The 22,006-nt window shown below is 28.0% G+C and overlaps 1 protein-coding gene across 1 annotated transcript; it reads right to left on the bottom strand.

The window, feature by feature from the left end:
- Window positions 1-623: 623 nt before the first annotated feature.
- LOC124834918 (diacylglycerol kinase 4-like) lies at window positions 624-21,434 on the bottom strand. The gene is made up of 13 exons (XM_047309749.2): window positions 20,818-21,434; window positions 19,652-19,774; window positions 18,955-19,092; window positions 18,778-18,863; window positions 17,904-17,991; window positions 17,700-17,775; window positions 12,830-12,912; window positions 6,197-6,267; window positions 5,330-5,407; window positions 4,339-4,426; window positions 3,249-3,365; window positions 1,371-1,543; window positions 624-771 (listed from the first exon to the last, which is right to left on the bottom strand). The coding sequence occupies exons 1-12, from the start codon at window positions 21,127-21,129 to the stop codon at window positions 1,385-1,387; spliced, it is 1,419 nt and encodes a 472-aa protein (XP_047165705.1). The 5' UTR covers window positions 21,130-21,434; the 3' UTR covers window positions 624-771; window positions 1,371-1,384.
- Between the last annotated feature and the right edge of the window lie 572 nt (window positions 21,435-22,006).

Below are 22,006 nucleotides of genomic sequence, written 5' to 3'. Positions count from 1 at the left end.
ACATATTCTATTATTTTGTGATTTAAGATTAATTTTAAAGGTTTGAAAAAAATAATAAGAGAGATTCTGAGTTCAATTTTTTTACTAGTTATTCGTTAAATTAATTTCTTTTAAAATTTTGTGTATTTAAGAAAAATAGATCTATAAGTAATTTATACAATTTAAAATAAAAAATAAATTCTAACATTTTAATGTAACTTCTTAAATTAGTTAGTTTTTTTTTTTAAATGATGTAAATAGAGTAAAACAGTTTTAAATGTCTCATTCTTGTAAATCATACCATTCACTGTATTACTTAAAAAAAATTACATGATCGGTGATCACCATGGTTTTAAAATCCACCCAAATCATGAGTGTTGAATCTCCACAAGGAACAATTTTACGTTGCTCAATTTAATCACCCCAAGATTTTCATCAAACACCTGCAAGGTCTCCTTCCTCTTCATCTCTTCCATAATTTTCCTCTCAAACTTAAAACACTTATGATGTTGTGGTTAATAAGATTGAAAATAAAATTGTTTCCCCCCTAATCATCTTTACTCAAATGGTGATCATAAAAGAAGAAAATGGAAAGCTAATTAAATTGAGTTCAATAATAACCTTCATCACCTTCGTTTCTTAATTTTTTTTACAAGTAATATTCTAGGATGAGTAGATACACACTACAAACTGAAGTCATACATTGTAATATGCTAGCATAGCATCCGACACAAAGTAGTGATAATTGGACTTCCATGTTGCCTTTAGCAATGTAGTTTATCTTGGAGAATTCTACAATTGCCAAAATTTACCAAAATAAGCAACGGAGAAATTTTGTTTGACAATTATAATTTTCTTCATTAGTTAATACCAAAAATTACATTTGAAAAAATCACTTCACCAACGAAGGTGTACACACTTATAGAAAAGAGAGGTTGGGTGCATAAAAGAAAATAGAAAATGATGAAAAAACTAATTGAAACGAAGGAAGTATAAGAAACTAAGTGGAAAAATTACATTACACGTAATATGCATCCATTACATAAATGCCACAGTTATAAGTAGTAAAACAATTTATTTATCCACAATTAATATTTTCATTAAGTAATTCTTACAAACATTATAAAAAAAATGTATTGAATTAACTTATTTTATTTAATTTTATGGATGATTAAATAATGCTTTATCTATTATCTATCAAGACCTAATTATCCTCTATTATAATACGGATGATCAAACTTAATCTGAACAATTTTTTATAGTTAAATGTTTTTTTTAATTTGCAGTTTAAAATGAACTTTTAATAAATGAAAATACAAAAATAAATTAATAGATTTTTTATTCGATTTATTATAATTTAAAATAAAAAAAAAACTTATGAAATAACGAACCTTTGAAGAAAGAATTAATCTCCACTAAGCATGATTGATTGAAAAGGTTCTCTCTTAATTTGTACAAATGTTGAGAAGTCTTTGCTCAAAGGTTGTTTCCATGGCTCTCCATCCATTTGCATGTATGCATCTTTCCATTCACCTCCTCTCACTTCCAATCGAATTGCTGATGCCTAAAAGTCCCCATCTAAACTCAATTTCTAAAATGATTTTTCTTTTACATGTATCTCAACTTTTACAAACAATCACAATTATACATATATAAATATATTTAAGTTAGGTTTAATAGTATTTTTGTAATATTTTTTTCATTTATTTTTAACTTATTATGATTTTTATATTTAAAAAAATGTTGTTAATTTTATTAGATCAACATTAATACTATTTAAAAATGATGAACTAACAGTTAATACATTCATTTATTCCTTTTAGGCTTAAATGCTTACTTTGTCTTACTTCGTCTTCATGTTAAGAGGTGAATTTTTGTTTAGAATATATGAATAAGGTCCAAAAAGAAAGAACAAGTTCAAGAAATCATCAAAGAAAAAGCTGAACAAGAGATAGAAAAAGCCGGACAGAAAAAGAGAGAAGAGAAAAAGTACGGCCACATCAGCATGGACTTAACGTCGTTGCTGTCAACTTAATCGACATGACCTTATTCATACACTTTTCATAACATAGGGACCCAATGTCTTCATTTTTAAAACCGAGTACTAAACAGAAATTCACACCTCTTAACATGAGGAAGAAGTAAGCATTTAAGCCTTCTTTTATAAGTTTATCGTCCAATCCTAACACTGATTTGTTGGAAAGAGTTTCACTAAATCTCTTTAAAAAAATATAGGAATCGGATGAATTAAAAATTAAATAGAAAAAAACATTGAATTATTATTATAAATATAAAAATAATAAATGTTATTAAGCCTTGTAGTGAGGCCAATGAGAAAAAAATATGACTTTATAGAACCTTTTATACTAACAAATATGATAATAGGTTATTTTCTAGTTTTTCATATTCAAACTATACATGAATAAAACATTAGTACATAAATTTAATAGTCCAAGATTATTGTAACAAACCAATTTTTTTTCTTTATTATACAAGAGCATTGGTCCCATTATTCCTCTTAGTTTTCGTTTGGTTATGTTGATAAAAGTTTGCAATGTTTTTAAGTATATAAGTTAAAACTTTTAGAGTTAAAAATATTTTGATTTCATTAAAAATTGGAATTAGTTTCTTTTCAAAACTTTAATTTGATTTAGTCTCTCAATTTCAGAACTACGTGAATTTAGTCATTTTAACAAAATTTTATTAAATTTATTTGATGTTTCAAAAGCATTTCATGATAATAGTTGAGTTGTATATTTGACATATTTTTCTTTAATATTGATTGAAAAACACATTTAAAACTTCAAAAATAGACTTAAAAAAATTTGGTTAAAAAAAATAAATTTACACAATTTTAAAAATAAGAGACTAAAGTAATACAAAATTTTGAAAAAGAACTAATTTCAAGTTAAGAGACAAAAACATATTAATTTAAATTTTATAGTAAATAAAAAAAAAGAAAAATTAGATTATATATATATATATAAAATCTTAAAATTTTGTGTTGAAAATGTTCTCTGACTTATTTATATATCAGTAAATATTTAATAATTTTAAAACTTTCATTAAACTACAGAGACATGGTATAGAATTTAAGCTCTAAGATTTTAAAGATGAAAATAAAGTAATTTGTTTCTATTTTGTTTTTTTTTCTATTTTTTAATAGTTTTTTCTACTAGTCAGAAATAAAAAAAAAGTAGCACATATATATGTATTGAAATTATAGATTTTGAATTTGTGAGAAGTTCTAGAAAAAGAATGCGTGGTACCTGGGCTATATGCTTTGCAGAAATCAATTCAACCATGACAAATGATGCATGCCATCCTTGTTTTAGACCAAATATTTCTACAAGTCCATCATCAACTTTTGCTTCTACGAAACCTCTCTGGAAACAAATTAAAAACTCTCATTTATTATATAATAATTTATTGTTTTCAATAAATTTGTTGTAGTCCCTTGGATAGGTAGTTTTATTAATTGAATTTTTTTTTCCAATTATTCTTAATTCAGTTTGGTTCAAAATCATGAGATTAAAAATAAATAAAAAATGTGTTATTCGAAGAGAAAAATGATCAAGGATGGTCTTATACTACAAATTTAAGAGATCTAATATTCAATCCACCAATCTAATTGAATTTTTTCCAATTATTCTTAGTAGTTTATTGAATTTTATATTTTGATAATACTTTTAGAAACAATTTATATTTAATTTAATCTTAAAAAGATTATGTGACTTATTTATTATAATTCTAAATATAATACTTTCTAGCAAAGTTACCTAGTAAATATTAGTAGGGGAATGTGAAAAATGAAATTAAAACTTAAGCATGAGAACGAGGAAGCACAGGGAATTTGGAGTGCAGGAGGTGGCATTTAATAAAAGAAACAAACTTGTCCATGCTTGTTATTATATCATTTTTTTTATATTCCAAAAGCATTAAAAAAAGTTAAAAAGGAAACATTTCAGAAAGTTTCAAATTTTAGTATTTTCAGAATAAATATTTTAAATATATTTTGAACCGTTCTGGAACTAGTAGCAATAAATTCGAATTATATATTTGTGATGATATTTGAAAATTCACCTTGAAATATATTTTTCCACAATATATACCTAGAACATATAATCTAAAAGTTTTTTTAATACGTTTTAGAAAGTATTTTATGAAAATTATAAAAAATTTAAAAAAATTATTTTCATTATTCCACGATAAAGGGACGAAAGAAGTTGACCTGTTGAGTCTCTCTTATTTTAATATATAGTAATATCTAGGAATAAAAAGATGGTAACTAAAATAAAGCAATTATAGTTTCAAGATAAGTTCAACATAGGATTATGAAAGGAAGGTGCGGTTCAATACCTTTTCTAAATACTCAGGTGTGAGGTTACCCCATGGATTTCTACCACTTCCATAACTATGAAGATTTAGCGCAACTATGGCTCTTACACTGAATGCAAAATGAAACAAATATCCAAAATAAAACAGTGAAGATTGTTATCACACTTATGTAAACTAGAAGAACTTTGAATTCAAAAAAACAGAAGAGAAAATAGGGATTGAGGTTTGAATGTCGAAGAAAAACATCTAATAATATGGTAAATGACAATGATGCTAGTTTTTAAATTTTTGGATTTTTTAACCACACGAAATGCTAGGATTCTCAAAACTTTGGTAACTTTTAATAAATAAAATTTTCTCATAAACTTAATTTTTAAAGTAAAATTTATATAGTGTAAATTTATCTTAGTCAAATGTGAGATCTTAATATTCCTTCTATATATATTTCAAGCTTGTAACTAGATATTATCGATGGTTTGAAAGTGATTCAATTACAAATAAACAAAAGACTCAACACAATAAATTTTGTTAGGATATTTTAAGAGTAGACTTTTAAGTTCAAAATAATTTTACAAAATCAATTTGGAAGATGAAATTTTTATGCATTTGTTTTATTTTTAGTTGATAAGATCTTCAACACATCTCTTCATACCAAAATATATGTATCTTAAGTGTACGAATGATATAAATAGATGAAATATAACACAATAAATTTAAAAAACAATAAATATTATTAAAATAGACTTTAGATAACTAATATCATCTTAAAAAATTAACTTTAAACTCAACTCATCCTTATAAAATCAACTATGAAATTTACATTTTCATACAATGTAACTTCCTCTTATCTTTCAACAATAATAAGTGTGAAAGTTTTCTCTTATATATTACTATTTAAGCTCATTTTTATTTAAAATATAACCAAACTCATACTTAAAATCCTGATAAAATTTTTTTTTATACTAATTAATAATTGAATATGCAATAGTAAAGTTTATTTAATGAGATATACCTTGTAGGAACGAGGACCTGCTCCCACTCTGAGCTATTGATCTTTTTGACATGCATCCGCAAAATGTTCTTTAGGCCCCTATTGCAAGATATTGTTGAAGAATGTATTATTAGGGACTCAATAAATAGTAGTTATTTGGTAATTTGTTGAGCTTTAGCACTAAAAACAGTTGAAGAATTTGATACTTTGAAACAAAAAGCTATAAGTTTATTTTTTAAAATATATAATCTGTTTACTAATTCAAAATTAAAATCATATGTAATATCTTATTTAATAATATATTATGAAAAAGTAATGACTATTTAACAAAAGTAATGTAAGCACCACTTCTCATAATACATTAAAATAAAAATAAAGGGAGATATAAAATTATCAGTAATTATTGTATTTATAAAAAGTAATACATACATTACTTGAATTGCTAATCCTACATCAATTTATTTTAATATAAATAATTTTTATTACCATTATTTCCGTTTTCTAATATTTTTACTTTTAATATTAAACTAATTATTATTAATAGTAAGAACTAAGTAGTGATAATAATAAGATAATGTAGGGAATATAAAAGTAACAACAAATTTGTCTGAGCTAAAGCTAGATGAAGACATATTTGCAAATACTGATTTAAGAAAATTATCCACCTAAATCTTGGAGGATGTATGGACGAAAATATTTTAAACTTGTTTTCTAGTTCTTTTATAATCAAAAAGAAAATTTAGTAATTTTCTGTTACACAAGTCATGTAATGTTTCTCTTACAAAGAAAATGTGTTTTAGATAATATTATAAAAAAGAGAGAAGATAAAGCAAGCATAGCTATAAGTTCTTATTTTTCGTAATTTATCTAATTTGAGATATATCGGACCTTAAACGTGGATCACCACTGCATGGTGTGAAGAACCATCCTTGAGTACATGAGTAACCGGAGTATATAATCTACAACCAAAACAAAACAAAAAAATTGTAATCCTATATTTATTAGTATTATTAAATCTATGACATAATTTTATCAAAATACAAATTAATGGTGAAAGTTGGACAGGGAAACATGAATGCATCATATAAAAGGATTTTTAAGCTGTGTTTTAAAAAAATAATAAAAAAACACGCCTGAACAGTGGTGCCACAAACTTATGAAAATTATTGAAAAATAATATACACAGAAAACTAAATCACATGAGTTCAATATTTTGAATATGTAATATATTCTTCGAGTTAATTGCATAAACTTTATATAATAGAGTTTCCTGTGTACTAAGATACATTTTTTTCTCATTTTCCTTTCTCATGACATTTGTACAATACAAAATTTTCATTTGGGTTATAATGCTTAAACTAAAAGTGATTTATTAGTTTATTTATATTCAATCCATCCATAGCTTTTTAAAAGTTATGATTATTTTAATTTTCTTTTTAAATTTTCTACAAAAATATATTTAACTCAGTATTAGTCAAAGTATTTAAAGTGAAACTTCAATTAGAATATTTAACTTTACTTTAGCGAAGATGTTTAACTCAACCACAATCAAGATATTTATATCTAAGTTAAGATTGAGTCTCTTTCAACAAGTTTATACTCAATCTTAACCACTAGATCTTTTTACCTAATCTTAACTAAGTGAGTCTCTTTCACTATTTTTTTTTCTTTTTAAATTTTGACTAATAGATCTTTCACGTAATCTAAACTAGAGTGTGTTATGTATATCTTCATTCAACTACTTTGATATGATAAAGGATTTTCAATTTAGTCTTAACTAAATTATTATCATCTCAACCTTTATTGATTTTAAAGTTAATAAGAAAGAACCCAAAACCATTTGAGTACTTGGAAGACATATATTGCAAATGTAATTAATAGGAGAAAGAAAATCCTAATTATGATACTTGAGTAAAGGGTGTTCGTGACATATCATCAGAAAAAGGTTTGTAATCCTATACCTAAAGAAATGTCAAGTAGGAAGCATGACATTTAGAGGAGATTAAAAAGGAAGATAATCACTATTGGGAGGGTAGGTGTAGATCCTACTCTTTTATATTAAAGATTAAATATGTTTTTGATCCTTCAATTTTAAGTGAAAATTGAAATTAGTCTTTTTTTCAAAATTTTGGATTAATTTAGTCTCTCATGTGTGAATTTAGTCATTTTAATTCAATTTTGTTAAGTTTATTTGTAATTTCGAATGCATTTCTCAATTAATATTGAAAAAAAAAATGTGTCAAATAGTATAAAAAACTCAAATGTTATCACGAAATACATTTAAAACGTTAAATAAACTTAACAAAATATGATTAAAAAGACTAAATTAACACATTCCTAAAGTTTAAAGACTAAATTAGTTTAAAGTTTCAAAGAGAAACTAACTCCAATTTTTACTGAAAGTTAAGGGACTAAAAAATTATATAACCCTTATATTAATAATGTTCTTCAACTAGAAGTTCTTAAATATCAACACAAGTGAATTGGGTGATCATGAATATAATGTTTTCTTTAGCAAAGATCAATGTGTAGTGAAAGATGACAACACTATTATATTTTCTTATGAGAGAAAATGAAATTTGTACAAAATAGATCTGAGTTATCCGATCAATAGATCTCTTTCTTAATATTCCTTTTAGGGAGAACATTGGGTATGACACAAGAAATGTGGTCATACAAGCTTGAGATTAATCTCAAAATTATAGAAGTTAAACTTTGTAAAAGAATTATACAATATATCATTCAAAGAAAGTTTCTCTATGAAACATGCACGAAGGAAAAAACAAGTAAACATGTCTTTTCCACTTACACCACATCAATGTTGTAAGGGAAATGAAAAATAGGTCTATAAGAAAGGACTATAACTATGTTAAATTCTAATTCAACTTCAAAACACTTATGTGAGTGAAAATAAATATAACTTGCTATTTACAAAACAAAATTTATATAAAATTTGTTTTGAAGAAGACTTCCTATAAATTATGAAGGGAAGAAAACCAAACACATCTTATTTACGTCCTTTCAGATGTTAATGTTTCATCTAAAGGACAACCTTGGAAATTTTGACTCAATAAGTGATGAAGTACTCATGTTTAGTTTTTAGAAACTTCTAAGGCATACGTAGTTTATAACTCAAGGACCAAAGTTGTTTATAACTCAAGGACCAAAGTTGTGGAAGAAGTCATTTATATATAGTTCAATAACCACAAGCCTAATAAGGAATTAGTATATTTAGAATGTGTTTTCTAAGTTGTAGGTTGACAATTTCAAGATGAAAGTAGAAAACTCATCAACCTAACCGGCAAACAATAAGGAAGCGTATAAGTAACTGAACGACTTTAATGGAATGTCTCACCCTTCAATGGATGATGATGTTGTATAAAGGTGTAAAACCACAAACATGGAGATATCATCCACCTAAAACTATCTCGATAACCTATCAGAGAAAGTCAAAATAAGTTCCACCCTTCAAGAGAACTCTACATTCATCCGCTTATTAAAGTAAAATACCATTTACGAAGTTTTAGATAATCATGATTGGATCCAAGCTATGCAAGAGGACCTTTATTAATTTCAACAGAATGATAACTGAAATCTAAGTGAAGAAGGTGAATTGATTGTAATGGGAAAGTGTGGCTATTGCATAGGTAAATATCATGATAAATATATGATGTTGTGCACGGAAGTTATTCATTTGTTATTAGAAAAATATGATAGACAAGTCATACATTATGGTGTTTCTGATATGCATGTTTTATTTGTATGCTATAAAAGAGATTTCCTTGAAACCTTTATCTCCTTGAGAGGTGAATAAGGATCAACAAAACACAAAATAAAAAAAACAAACAAGAGAATGAAGACGAGAAGGAAGAACAAAGAAAAAACGAGACAAAAGAGTTTGTTTAAGAAAAAGACAAGATCCACAACACTAAATAAAGTTTTAACAGTAAGGAAATTAATAGATTTGCAAATTCCTATAACTTTAGATTGGTCTTTCATTGTTTTTCCTTTCCTTTAGATTTGAAGAATTTTTCGAGAAAATTTGGAATGGAGATTGATCAAAACAAGGAATCAAAGTACCTCATGGCTTCTTGAACTCTCTATGACATAACTGATGCAAGGATTGGAAGAGCTTCATGAAATATATAGTCTTCAAACAAAAGAGAATAATTCTTTGTCACTTAAGCTTTCCAAAGATTACTTACCATATTTGATAAACAATGTGATTCAATTACTTCTAAGTGTATACATCATATTTACTATTATTCCATTAATCATTTTATGCAAATTTTAAAATAAAGTTTTATGAAAAATAATTTGTAAAATATATTAAATCTAGAAACTTGGGATTTGAGCATTAATTTCATATATGATAAAAACATCACAAGTGAATTAAGTTTGAATGTGACTATAACTTTTAATGACTAGAAAATGCATATGTGATCTTTGAATATGGATAGATAAAATTATATTTAATGCTTCTTTTTATGTGTATGTATAGACATGTTGTATGTGAATTTGTGGTTGAATTTCTTCATGAGAGAAAGATGATGAGGACCTCAAAAGAATATCAGTCATACTAGAATCTTTGATGACCAAAAAAGAACAAGACAATAAGATTTATCAGCAGTGGATGTGAAAAATATAACATAAATATATCGTTTGAAAAAAAAATGAAACTTTTCTGTTTTAAAATATATTGGATTTAATTTGTAAAAAAATTGTTAAACATTATAAATAGATTATTGTTAGAATATTTACTCTATCATCATTGTAGTGTGTCTAGTATATATAATAGTAGTACCTCTGCACCTATGGTTCTATAAGCAGACCCTTAATCTTTCATGTATTTTTATATCAAAACTTTCTTATGTATAGAATGAGAAGGTTCTATCAAACTTTCTAGAATTATTTACAGTTTTAATCTCAAGTATTATCATAAAGAAATATTACTTCCAGGAAGTTCTTATGCTTCAACTATATTTTATAATAATGCAACTAAATGTCATTAACTAACTCCAACTATTTGGTAATCAGAGCCAGTTCATCTATCTAACTACAATTAACCAAAGAAGTTACGACTCCTTACTAAGATTTAATTTAGAATTAATATTCGAGAAGTAGTTAACTCTCCTAAGTCAATTGTTATCTTTTGTATACTTTGTTAACTTTTGCATATTTTGGACAACTTCCTGTAACCCTTGTTTAGTTTCTTGAGCAAATTTCTATTTATTATAAATAGAATACTTATCTCTTTTATTCTTCCCATTGTATGAAACTATATTTTCGTTATGAGATTTTCCCTTCTTTCAACCAAACTATGTTTAAGAATTTCTTCTATTTTAGAGCCTTGAAAGCCCATGCCATTATTTTGTACTCAATGGTTGGATTTGATACCTTGTATATGGAGAAGTTTGCATCTATCTTCTAAAGCATTAATGTTTTTTCCATCTAAGGACATGTTTTGTTTAATTGGTTAGAATTTCTACTTTTTGGTTATATAATTACAACCACTCTATATAAATTCTAGCTTATCTAACTGCGTTGTGTGAACAAGATCATATATGCTTGTATAATTCATATTGACCACATCTATAATTCACTTTTTTTCCAATTTGAGTGTATTGTCGGTAAACTTTCTGTAATCCTTGTAGTTTGTTCATGTATGTTTTCATTGTATCTTTAAGTCTTTCATTACATATTTTGTTCAATGTTCACCAATTCATTTAGTTTTCTTACACGTTTCTGTGTGAATTTTTGATTGGATACTCAAAAAATTGTTATTAGAACTTCTATTCTAATATGTTCTATATTTATAAGTGATTTGTTTGCCTTTATAGCATGAAGAAATATCTTCAGAAATATATTCAAGTTGATGGCTAGCATGATCAAGATTGAGAAGTTTATTAGAAATAAATATTTCGATTTGTGGTGCATCAAGATGAGTGTTATGTTGAAGGCATAGGAAATTTGGACGAGCCTCTCCAGTAAGACTGCAGATTTGGAGGATTCTATTATGAGAATTCAAGAGGAGAAGGACCATTCTTTTACCCTTTAATCTCTCTTGAATAAGTTCTTTAAGATGCAAGTGAAAAAACTATTAGTGGGTTATGGTTGAACTTGGGCAATTTTTTTCATGACAAGATCCAATTGTCAAACTATTTCTCAAGAAACTATTGTCAAACCTCACATGAAGGAGGGTATGTCTCTGAAGAAGTATGTTAATAAGATTAACCCAATTGTAAATACTGTAAGATATGGACATGAAGATGATATATCGATGATTCTTTAGGTTAGTTTTCTCCCTTTGTTCAAGAATTTGGTTAATTCTTTAAGTGTAGGTAAAGACTAAATCATGCTAGACGAGGTAAAGTACTGGATCTATGATAAAGACATTCGACAAAGGAAAACTAGGGGTGTGGACAAAGTTGATCCTTATGGGTTGATAGCCTCTTCGTAAACGAGTAAAAAAGAAAAGAAAGAGTAAGATAAATTTGAGGAACATATGCAATTATTACAAAAACTTATTCATTGGAACAAAATCATTTGGTGCTCTAAAGCATGATTTTGGACTTTGGTGTAGTTTCCATGTGCCAAACCAGGATTGGTTTGAGACATATAAGAGAACTAGCAGTAATATTCTAATTGGCAATGATAATCCTTACAAATTTGTGGACATTGGGACTATTAAGATTCAAATACAAGATGGATTAGTAAGGACATTGTCAAGCGTTTGTCATATAACAGAACTGCAGAAAAAGCTAATTTCAATGGGAGCACTAGATGTAAGAGGGTTTAAATGCAATGTTGAAGATGGTGTGAAGTACAATGGTATCGTGGGGGAATGAGGTGGGGCCATGCACAAACTCCAATATATGTATGTCTTAATCTTTTTTTTAATCTTCTATGCTTCATAAAGCATTATTCAAAACTTTTAAGGTTGGACCTTATCTGATATCCTCATATTGAACAGGACTCGGTCCATGTTACATTGGATCTTACCCAAACGACCTCAAAGTTCAATGTGCCTTATACTTTAGTTGACTCTTCTATGTTTCATAATTTTGTTTCAATTGCACTTAATGCTCTTACAAGATGAAGATTACCCAACTTTATAAGGGCTACATTAATCATACCATTATTTAGTGGATATGAGTACATGCTTAACACTAAACATTTGAAATATGAACAAATATGAATGAGTGATCTAATAACTACATCCCTTACAATAAAAAATAAACATTTAAAGTATAATAAATATAAGGGGTCCAATAAAAGATTTAAGATACACTATAATACCGTCTTAAAATTTTAGCTTAGAATCTAACATAATACAAAAAAATTGACTTCTACGAGAAGGATTTTCAAATGTTATCAAAACTACATTGATTATTGTTTAAGTAGAATCTCAACAATTTCACACAATTATATTAAGATTTCACAGGTCTCTTTTTTTTTCGCATCTTGTATGCTTTTAAAAAAGAAACTTTATCTACTAAACATGGTTTTAATAGTCAATACCTTATTTGCAATTGGACCTTGTGCAAGGTAAGGTTTTTCATTTCGTAAATTATGAAAACCATAAGCTACTTGGGCATCCATTCCTAAAAATAAAAAGGCTAAAATTAATATTCATAAATACAAATTAGAGATATTAAAACAGATACATAAAAAAGTATTCATTCTACATCAATATTGAAGTCATGAATAGTTGAATTTGTTTGTAGGAATACAGGAAATTTTGTTTGTAATAGATACTTTCTTGTTTATTACTCATTATTTTATTTATTACGAATATAAAAATTCATTTGGATAATTTTTTTTATATAGAATATCTATCCACCAATATATCTATTCCTCTCTCTCTATATATATTTAATTGATATATGTGTCTGTAACTTTTCGATGTTGAGAAATATTTCTCTTTATCTTTCTTCCATCTTTATGTAAATTCAAGAAGAACCACACCTTCATTTTGCTACTTAAATCCTTAGGAGGATAGGAATGAGATTAAAATAATAATAAGGACTAAGGATGGAAGTGGTTGGGTTTGATCATAACAAAAGGTAAGCATGTATAGAAGAGAAATTATAGGAGTATAAATATGAGAAAAAACTAAGAAAATAACCACAAACCAAGACCACCAAGATCCCTTCCTACATCCTACATAGCTTTTACGTGCCATCTCTTGAAGTTCTCCAAGAACTTCATAAAGATCCTTTCAAGGAACTATAATAACCCCTTCTTACCCATCTAGGATAATCCTTCTATCTTTTGCAGGTCATAGTTGAATCATATCCTACCTAAAGGCAACCTGTATCCATCAAAGAAACCAAGTTTTGAAAGCATAGTTTGTCTTTGATCATTTTTCACTTGTATCTTGTTTTGGATGGTTCTTAGCATTTTTGTGAGCCTATAACTAGATTCCTACCAAGTGTTACCATATATTGGATCATTTTGAGTTTTTCCAAGTGCACCAAAAATAAAAAGATTCAACGAAATAGCAAAACAGTCATGAGGTTTTTCCAGCCATAGTTTCATCAATAAGCACCCAAATCAATAGCTAATCAGTTGCAAAATCATTCTCTAATGGTTAGTTACCAAACTCAATTCCATTTGTATTTGGCTTACCAACTTTGTTGTGGTATTCATTTTGAAAATTATGAGAAAAATTAGTCTTAGTTGTTCATTTGCTTACAACATCAAGTAGGCAAAGCTTTAAAGTCTGTCATTTGATATTATTGTGTAAAGGAAGTGATATAATTCTTGGAGAAATTACATAAAAAATCTTTCAAGACTCACTTTCTTTAGGCAATATATTTGAGTGTCTTGCATTCTTTTAAGTCATATGTTTCTTGTAAATTTTCTTATTAAGAATCATATTTATGTTAAAATGTATGATACTTTTTTGTTCAACTTTTTCATGTGGAGTTTATGTATAATAGAGATATTAGAAGGGTAAATGTTCTAATCTTTCTTTAATTCTTGTATTTTTTTGGTATAGGTAGATCTTGTCCTTTCTTAAGAGAAGAGGTACAAAATCATTGATATACATTCTTACTTAGGAAGGTGTTGACCATATGTCCCATTAGTAATTTATCTAAAATAATAAAGAATTTGTAAATACTAAAGAAAAAAGTACAAAAGAGTAATTCAAATTCATGCCAAAAGTTTACTAAAGTCAAATAGCTTAAGAATTCAAAATGATTGCCAAGTTATGCACAACAATAACGTGTTACATAGTTTTGATTGCACAAGTGGTATGAAAATCATCTTATAACTTTAATGATAAGAAATCTTCAAATAGTACGAATTTGAAGACAAATTCTCTTCAAGAAGAAATATATCATAGAGAACTATTTTTGTATGTTTTGGACTTTGGGTTTTATTTTAGAGTTTCTAGTGCTTACATCAACTTTTGGTAATTTTTCTTGTAAAACTTATAGCCTTTCAAAGATTTTTCTTTGTTTTCTATTTTTTCATTGTCATGACATTATCCACTCTTTATGTCTAAACTTTCCTATTTTTATTTATTTATTTATTTTAGCTTTTAAGTCAATACAAAATTCTTAAAAGTTTTGATGTGGTTCTTTCATATTTTTGAAATCTTGAGAAAACCAAAGAAGAACAGAGTTGACATATTTCAATTGGGATCAAGAAAAAGGAATTATCCTCCTAAAGACTAACAAAGTTTCGTGTTTAAGCAAGTGAGTGATCTTTTAATATCTTGAGTGAATACGAGAGACTTTCTTCCTAAATACCATTTTCATTCTTTAAGAGATATATCGTATATTAACTTAGCAATTTAGCTATAGAGCTTCAACACTGAACTCTCCTTAACACATCCCAACTGTGTAAGACTTGATAGTAAAATGAAGATGTTGGAGGAAAGAAAGGTACACAAAAGGATTGGAGGAAACAACCCAAGAAGACAAAGATTTTCAACTCCTTTCTACTACGGTGACCACCAAGATAAACTTTAATATCTCTATAGAGATAGGAGACAATGAGGAAGACTAGTACAACATGAGAAATTTTTGAAATATAATGTAAAATTGCCTACATTCAAGGACTTTGTGATGTTGAACTATAAATACAAGTTTAAAGAGGAAAGAAAGGTTAAGTTAGGGACCTTAGAGTTTGAACAATATACCTTGGTTTGCCGGACCCAATTTTAAAAGAACATTCTACATCATAAGAGGTTGACAATTCTAACTGATTTGATCTTAAAACTTTTATTAAAGAAATGTTTGTTCCTTCCTTTTATAGGAAAGAGCTAACACTTAAGACTTCAAAGCCACTCCCAAGTATCAAGAAGTGTAGGTGAATACTAAGGAGATGAATACTATTATCTTCAAATCTAAGAATGAGGAATCAACAAAGGCAACCATGATTAGGTTCATTCATAATCTAAATAAACAAATCCAAGATATGGTGGATAAGAATAAGAAGGTGTGCTAACACCTGAAGTGAGAATTCAAATCTAACATTTATAAATATAACTTGATGTTAATAACTTAGACCTTATGAAAAGGAACTTGTATAAGTATTTTAAAACATCTTTGAATTACACAATTGAGAATTTGAATATAGCTTTTTGCGTGTTCTTTGGTGTGAAAGTAAACTATCTTACTAGAGTTTTCCTATGTGTCTTCTCATCCTCTTTGTATTTTTTTGGAGTCTCTAAGAAAGTGTATGACCAACTTCAAGGGTCTTTCTTACTCTTATTTTGAATAGTGTACATGATTAAAAGTAAGATGATGCTTCTTCCTTTGCTGATTCCTTTCCATATTGTTGCATTCACCCTTATTCATTCATTCCATTATTTGGTTTTGTTATCTTTTATTTTTAATATGTTTTCATCTCCTTTATTGACCACCACCTAAGATAGCTAAGTCACACCAAAATTCAAGAGAAACATTAGGTCAAACCTACCCTAGTAACCACACCATCAAGAAAAACCAAAAACTCCTTCCAGAAAACACCAAAGAAAATCATTTCACCTTTTCGCCTTTGGCCTCCAAAAACCATACCATCATACGCATCATCCAATTAACAACATAACCTACAAGAATTTTCCAAAAAAGTACAAACCAAAACCACTAGGGTCTCATCCTACATTTTACATAGTTTGTGCATATCTTCTCATAGTTTCTCCAAGAACATCATAAATAACCTTCCGAGATTCTACAAGATCCCTTCCCTACCCATCTAGGATACTTTTTCTACCGTTTCCAAGCCATAGCTGAACCATTATATATTACCTACCTAAAGGCAACCTATATCCATCCAAGAAACCAAGTCTTGAAAGCATAGTTTGTCTTTGATCTCTTTGCACTTGTAGCCTATTTTGATGATCCTTGGAACTATTATGAACCTCTAAACAGCCCCAAGCAAATATTATCCAAGAACTAACATCATTGAAAGAGACAACAAATGAAGAGACATTGAAAGAATACGTGCTACAAAAAGTTTACAGAAAATTTACTAATAATCGTAACTATTGTGATAAAATCATAAAAGGTAAGAATAGTATGCAACCCAAGAATTTAAGGGTGAATTAAATGTAGAAAACAAAACTACAATCATGAATCACAATTGTTACGTGTACATATTAGGAGCTCATGGATTTTCGTGACACAAGAGACAAGTTAATAATAGAGCTTCTAAAATCATATAGCTTCCATATTTGCATTTGTTACTATAGTAATAAGATGACACATATTCACATTCATTTGACACACATTATAAAAATAAAATGGTTATAAAAAAATGAATTTTTATAACTTTTTAAAAAGAAAAGAATAAAAAGTAAGAAAAAAAATAGTGTCAAAATAAATGTAAAAATTATGGATGTATCAAAATAACATTTCTCTTCTTACTATGTCTACTTTTTCAGACAAAATTAACCTACAATGTAATGTAATATAGGGTAATTGTCATTGCCATTTTTGTCAATAGAGTTGAGTTTCTTATTTGGTTAAGGGTGTTCTTTCTTTTCTAAGGCTTTTGAACCATTTAGGTATTCAAAACTTGGTTCTGAATTTCCATAGAGTTTGAGTAAAAAGAGTGTCAAAATTCGGTCTCCATAAAAACTTTTAAAGAGGGTCATTACAACAATCCTCCAAAACTCAACTTAATTCGCTATATTTTTCAGAATTACGTATTTATTACAAACTTATATATTGACTCCTATATTTTTGAAAATTAATATTTTACCCCATAAATTTTACAAAATTGTGAAAACAATTTAAAAATATTTTCTCAAATTTATTAAGAAATATGTAGGCGTATATTCTTGTAGAACTTCGCATAAGGACTGAAACGATTTAGTTATTTATAAAAGTCCATATGGGTATAGCAACATACTACAAACATAAGGCGAAAGTACCTATACTGAAGTAATTGTAGAACACGCCTTCGTAATATATAACATTCTCAGACAATTCTCCCTCAATTTCTAAATCCTTCAATCACAAGAAACTTTATATATTAGACAAGCGAATTATATCAAGATATTATGTTGATCAAATTTGAAATACGAATTTTCTTATATAACTGGTTGATATAAAAAATGACATACAAAAATCCAAACCTCATCAAATGTGAACTCTGTTGTATGCTTCAAACAATGTGGTGGTTCTATCACTGTGCCTTCTGGCATTGAAATAGAAAATCGCCAACTGCACAAAAGAAATTTAATAGAAAAGATATTTGATCGTGTAAATTATATTCGTGGTTTTAAATTATCATATTTCAACTTTAGTTAGGTTGAAATAACAATTTAAAAACACAATTATCATATGCATATTTAGAGAAAACAAATTATTAAAATATGCAAAAAATATTAAGGAACTTAAACATTATAAAAGTCACCCATGTTAACATTCATGATGGAATATGAACTTTTAATTTATTTCCATCATGCTTGGCACAAACATGAAGGTCAAACACACATAAATCAGTGATACGTTGCACATTAACAAAATTAAGTTAGTGTACATGGAACATGAGAATTTGGAGAATTTTCTAAGAAAAAAAATTGATCATCTAACTTCTCAACAAATCCTATATATAAGGTATTTGATATATTTAAATACGAAACTTATTTCTGTATTTCTAGCATTCTCTACTGTATTATAAACAAATTTATCATTAAATAATATATGAAATGCTTATCATTTTAGAAATAAATAAAAAATATCAATTAGCTAAACATATTAAAATCTAATTATCTATTTATTACATTGATTTTATATTATGCAAATTATAACTCAAAATTCATAGTGATGTGACCTTAATTTGATTTATAACTCAAAATTAAGAGTTATAGTCCACATGTTACTAATCAATTCAATATTTGTAATCAACAAATTAGATTTTGATTTTGAAAATAACTACTAATTTGCAAAGACCCGCTTGGAGAAGTATCACACAGTTGAAAATGAAAAATTGAAAGATATATATACCTATCCAAAAGACAAAGTGGAGCAACAGTAGCCTTGTAAAGACTTCTCTTAATAGCTGCCTTCCATGAAAAAGGAAAGGAACCACCCTGGTAATCATAATAGATTAAAAGCAAACACAACTCAGCACAGTAATTAATCAAAACTTTTAACAAACAGTTTGAAGGCATAGAAATTTACCCAACCAAAACTCCTAGATAGGTCATTGCCTGTACCAAGAGGTACGATCCCTACTGGAGGAACCGGCACCCGGCCTTGTGCGTGAAGTTCTGAGAGACATCCCAATACCCACCCAACACTACCATCTCCTCCGGCTACCTATCAAATCAACATACATATTCATCCACCATCTATTATTCCTACATGCAAAACTACCTATAATCAATTGGTTCATTTAGGTATTTACAGTGATGGATGATCATGCTCTTAGAAATTTAAATGAGTTAAGAGTTTCACCTTAGATAAAAAGAAAAGGTTAAGTGATATATAAAAGAAATAGAACTCACAAATATTGTTGATTATCCAAGCATAAGTTTATATCTTACTTTTGATTAAAAAGAAAAAGAAAAAGTTGAGGAATATATAAAAATAAATACTAATAAAATCACTGTCTTATATGATTTTGGATTAAAAGTAATATTAATGACTTTACATCAGATTTATACAATTTCTTTCTAATGTATAATCTCTCTTGAAAAATAAAATCCATATCAAATGTTAAAGAAGAAAGCACAATCTAAATCTGAATCTATCTCCTACATTAAATAAAAAAAAATTAAACAATTTATAAAAAACCAATTCATAAACTCATTATTTTAAATTAAAATGTAATATCTATCTAATATTTTAAAATACTTGAGATCAAAATAGAACATACCAAAATCCTCAATCTTTCACGAGTGTCTTCAGCACATGAATCACCAAGAGCAGCCAACATCTCAAGGCAAGCTAACCCATACCGAATAAACTCATGAGGCTTCACATCTAAGATGTCTAAAACCTGCAGTGAACTTCAACTCACATCAATCATGACATCATTGCGTAAAATAAAGAAACACGATAGATATATTGATGCATTGTTTCAAGTTATGTACTGTGATCTTAAATAACATCTATGGACATATTATAATCCAATATATTAGGATTGTTTAACTTTTGATATTTACTGGAAAATAAAATACGCCCGTAGATATTTTTCGATTGCATCTTAACAACCGTCTATATAAACATTCTCACTTTCATATTCATCAGAATACAAAAAGATTTCATGAAACTACTATGTAAACAAATTTGTTTAAACTTCAATGGCACTTTGGGTCAATAAAACATTCACGTATTCACTTGTCACATTCCGAACCCAAGTTATATAAATTCCCAACAACTTATTGGTCTAGAATTCAAAGTTTATATGTAAAATATATGATCAAGAAGAGAGGCTTTTCGAGGTAGATTTTCTAACAAAAAAAAAATATTTATTAGATACAAGAAAAAAGTGAAAATGAGAAAAATATAAACTTGTTTTTGGGAGGCGAGTTCAATTAATTTAACAATTTCTTTATAAAAGCTTACAGAAGAATACCAAAGGACTTCGTAGTTATCACTGGTATATGTAGTGTACCTGTCCAACTTAAAAATACCAAAGGATTCGTTCTTCCTGAATTGTTTTGGAATGTATTAACTTTCTCACTTCCAAAATAGTGGAAACTTATATAGGATTGAAAAGTTTACACTAAAATTAAAAAAAAGAGAGAGAGGTATGTATTACATAATTCTATTAAAATAGTGTAATACTTTTAATAAATATATTATTTAAAAAGTTAAATAATTATAATGGTTAAACAATTAACATAATAATTTACGTGAGAGTAGATTAAAAATAATAATAATAATAATAATATGCTATAAAATAACAATATTATTAATTTTGACATAAATTTAAAAGATTAAAACTGCAGATAACTTATAACTAGAATTAATATTAAAAGAAAAAAGAACACTTAATCCTGCTTGAATTTTAAGCAAACAATGTCAGAAATCAATAACCTGCTCTTCACTGATGAGATATTGGAGTCTCTCCTTGAGTAAGGGGCCGCAGCGACCACCACTGCGAGGGTTGATGAAAACCACCATCGGCACCAAAGGTGCCACTGCGTTGGAGTCATCATCGCTACGAACGCGACGACTCCCGGCGTCTGCGTCGTTGTACCTGATGGAATCGCGCATCGCCAACCGAAGGTATTGCGGCATCGTCAACTTTTGCCTCAGCTCCTCTTTACACACGCGAGGGCTACTCGAAATGCCGCAGCCCCGCAAGGACTCCACAATTGACGATGACGATGACGATAGTGAATCCATCGTTATTGCTTAGATCCAATGTCAGAAGAAACAAACAATTATTGGATCTGCTGCATTCGCTTATTTATTTGCTGCATTTGTTGAATAATGTTGCATATGATCATGAGATGTTTCTAACGGGAAGAAATGGAAACGTTTGGTGATGGTGTGGTGATATGCCAAAAAGAACCTAAAATGAAGCTTTTCTTGTTAGAAATGTTGTTGTTCTTTTGTCGTTGCGGTTTTCATTTAACCGTTTCTACAACAGAAGAAATAAAATAAACAAAATCTCTCTCTTACCATGCCAACAAAAGAAAAGAAGAAAGAAACAAAAAGAAAATAGGATCAAATGATGAAAAAACAAATTTATCCACGTCAATACTAAAAGGTTCGCCATATTCTAAGATCGCAATTTTGACAAAAATTTGATAATACTGAGTGTCAGCGTTTTATTTGGTCATTTTAAATATTTTTTTTCAAATAAAATCAGTTTTTGAAAACGGTCAGACTTATTTTTTTGAATATCCCGAAATCACTCTTCTTCATTTAGCACGGTCTCCTCTCTTCAATTTAGGGTTTTTATTTTTCATTTGAACTTCTCACTCTTCATTTGGTGAAATTTTCTCTGGACCCGTTGAAGCATCTCTCTTGATCCGTTCAAGAATCTCTCTCGACCTGTTCAAGAATCTCTCTGTCGACCCGTTCAAAAATCTTTGTCGACGTTCAACAAGTTCTGTCGTCGGTGGCCCCATTTGAAAGCTATTTTTGTCTCTGGAGTTCGCGATTTGGGAAGGAGTACGCCGAAACCGTTAGGAAGGAAAGAGTACGCCGAAAACGTTACAAAAGCACAACTTGTAGAACTCCCTACACTGGATATAGTCCAAAACTTGATTGACTT

This window comes from Vigna umbellata, chromosome 2 (genome assembly GCF_029865625.1).
Source record: "Vigna umbellata cultivar VRB3 chromosome 2, Vumbellata_1.0, whole genome shotgun sequence".
Taxonomy (NCBI): domain Eukaryota; kingdom Viridiplantae; phylum Streptophyta; class Magnoliopsida; order Fabales; family Fabaceae; genus Vigna; species Vigna umbellata.
Note: the sequence above shows the minus strand (reverse complement) of the source record. Positions and strands in the feature narration are given on the sequence as shown.

Bases quoted from the DNA above. Each gene is read 5' to 3' on its own strand.
- LOC124834918 (XM_047309749.2), bottom strand. From the start codon at position 21,129: ATGGATTCACTATCGTCATCGTCATCGTCAATTGTGGAGTCCTTGCGG. The intron at 18,864-18,954 runs GTAAATTTCTAT...TATGATTACCAG, and splicing joins TATCTAGGAGTTTTGGTTGG to GGTGGTTCCTTTCCTTTTTC. The intron at 4,427-5,329 runs GTATATCTCATT...TTTTGCATTCAG, and splicing joins CAGGTCCTCGTTCCTACAAG to TGTAAGAGCCATAGTTGCGC.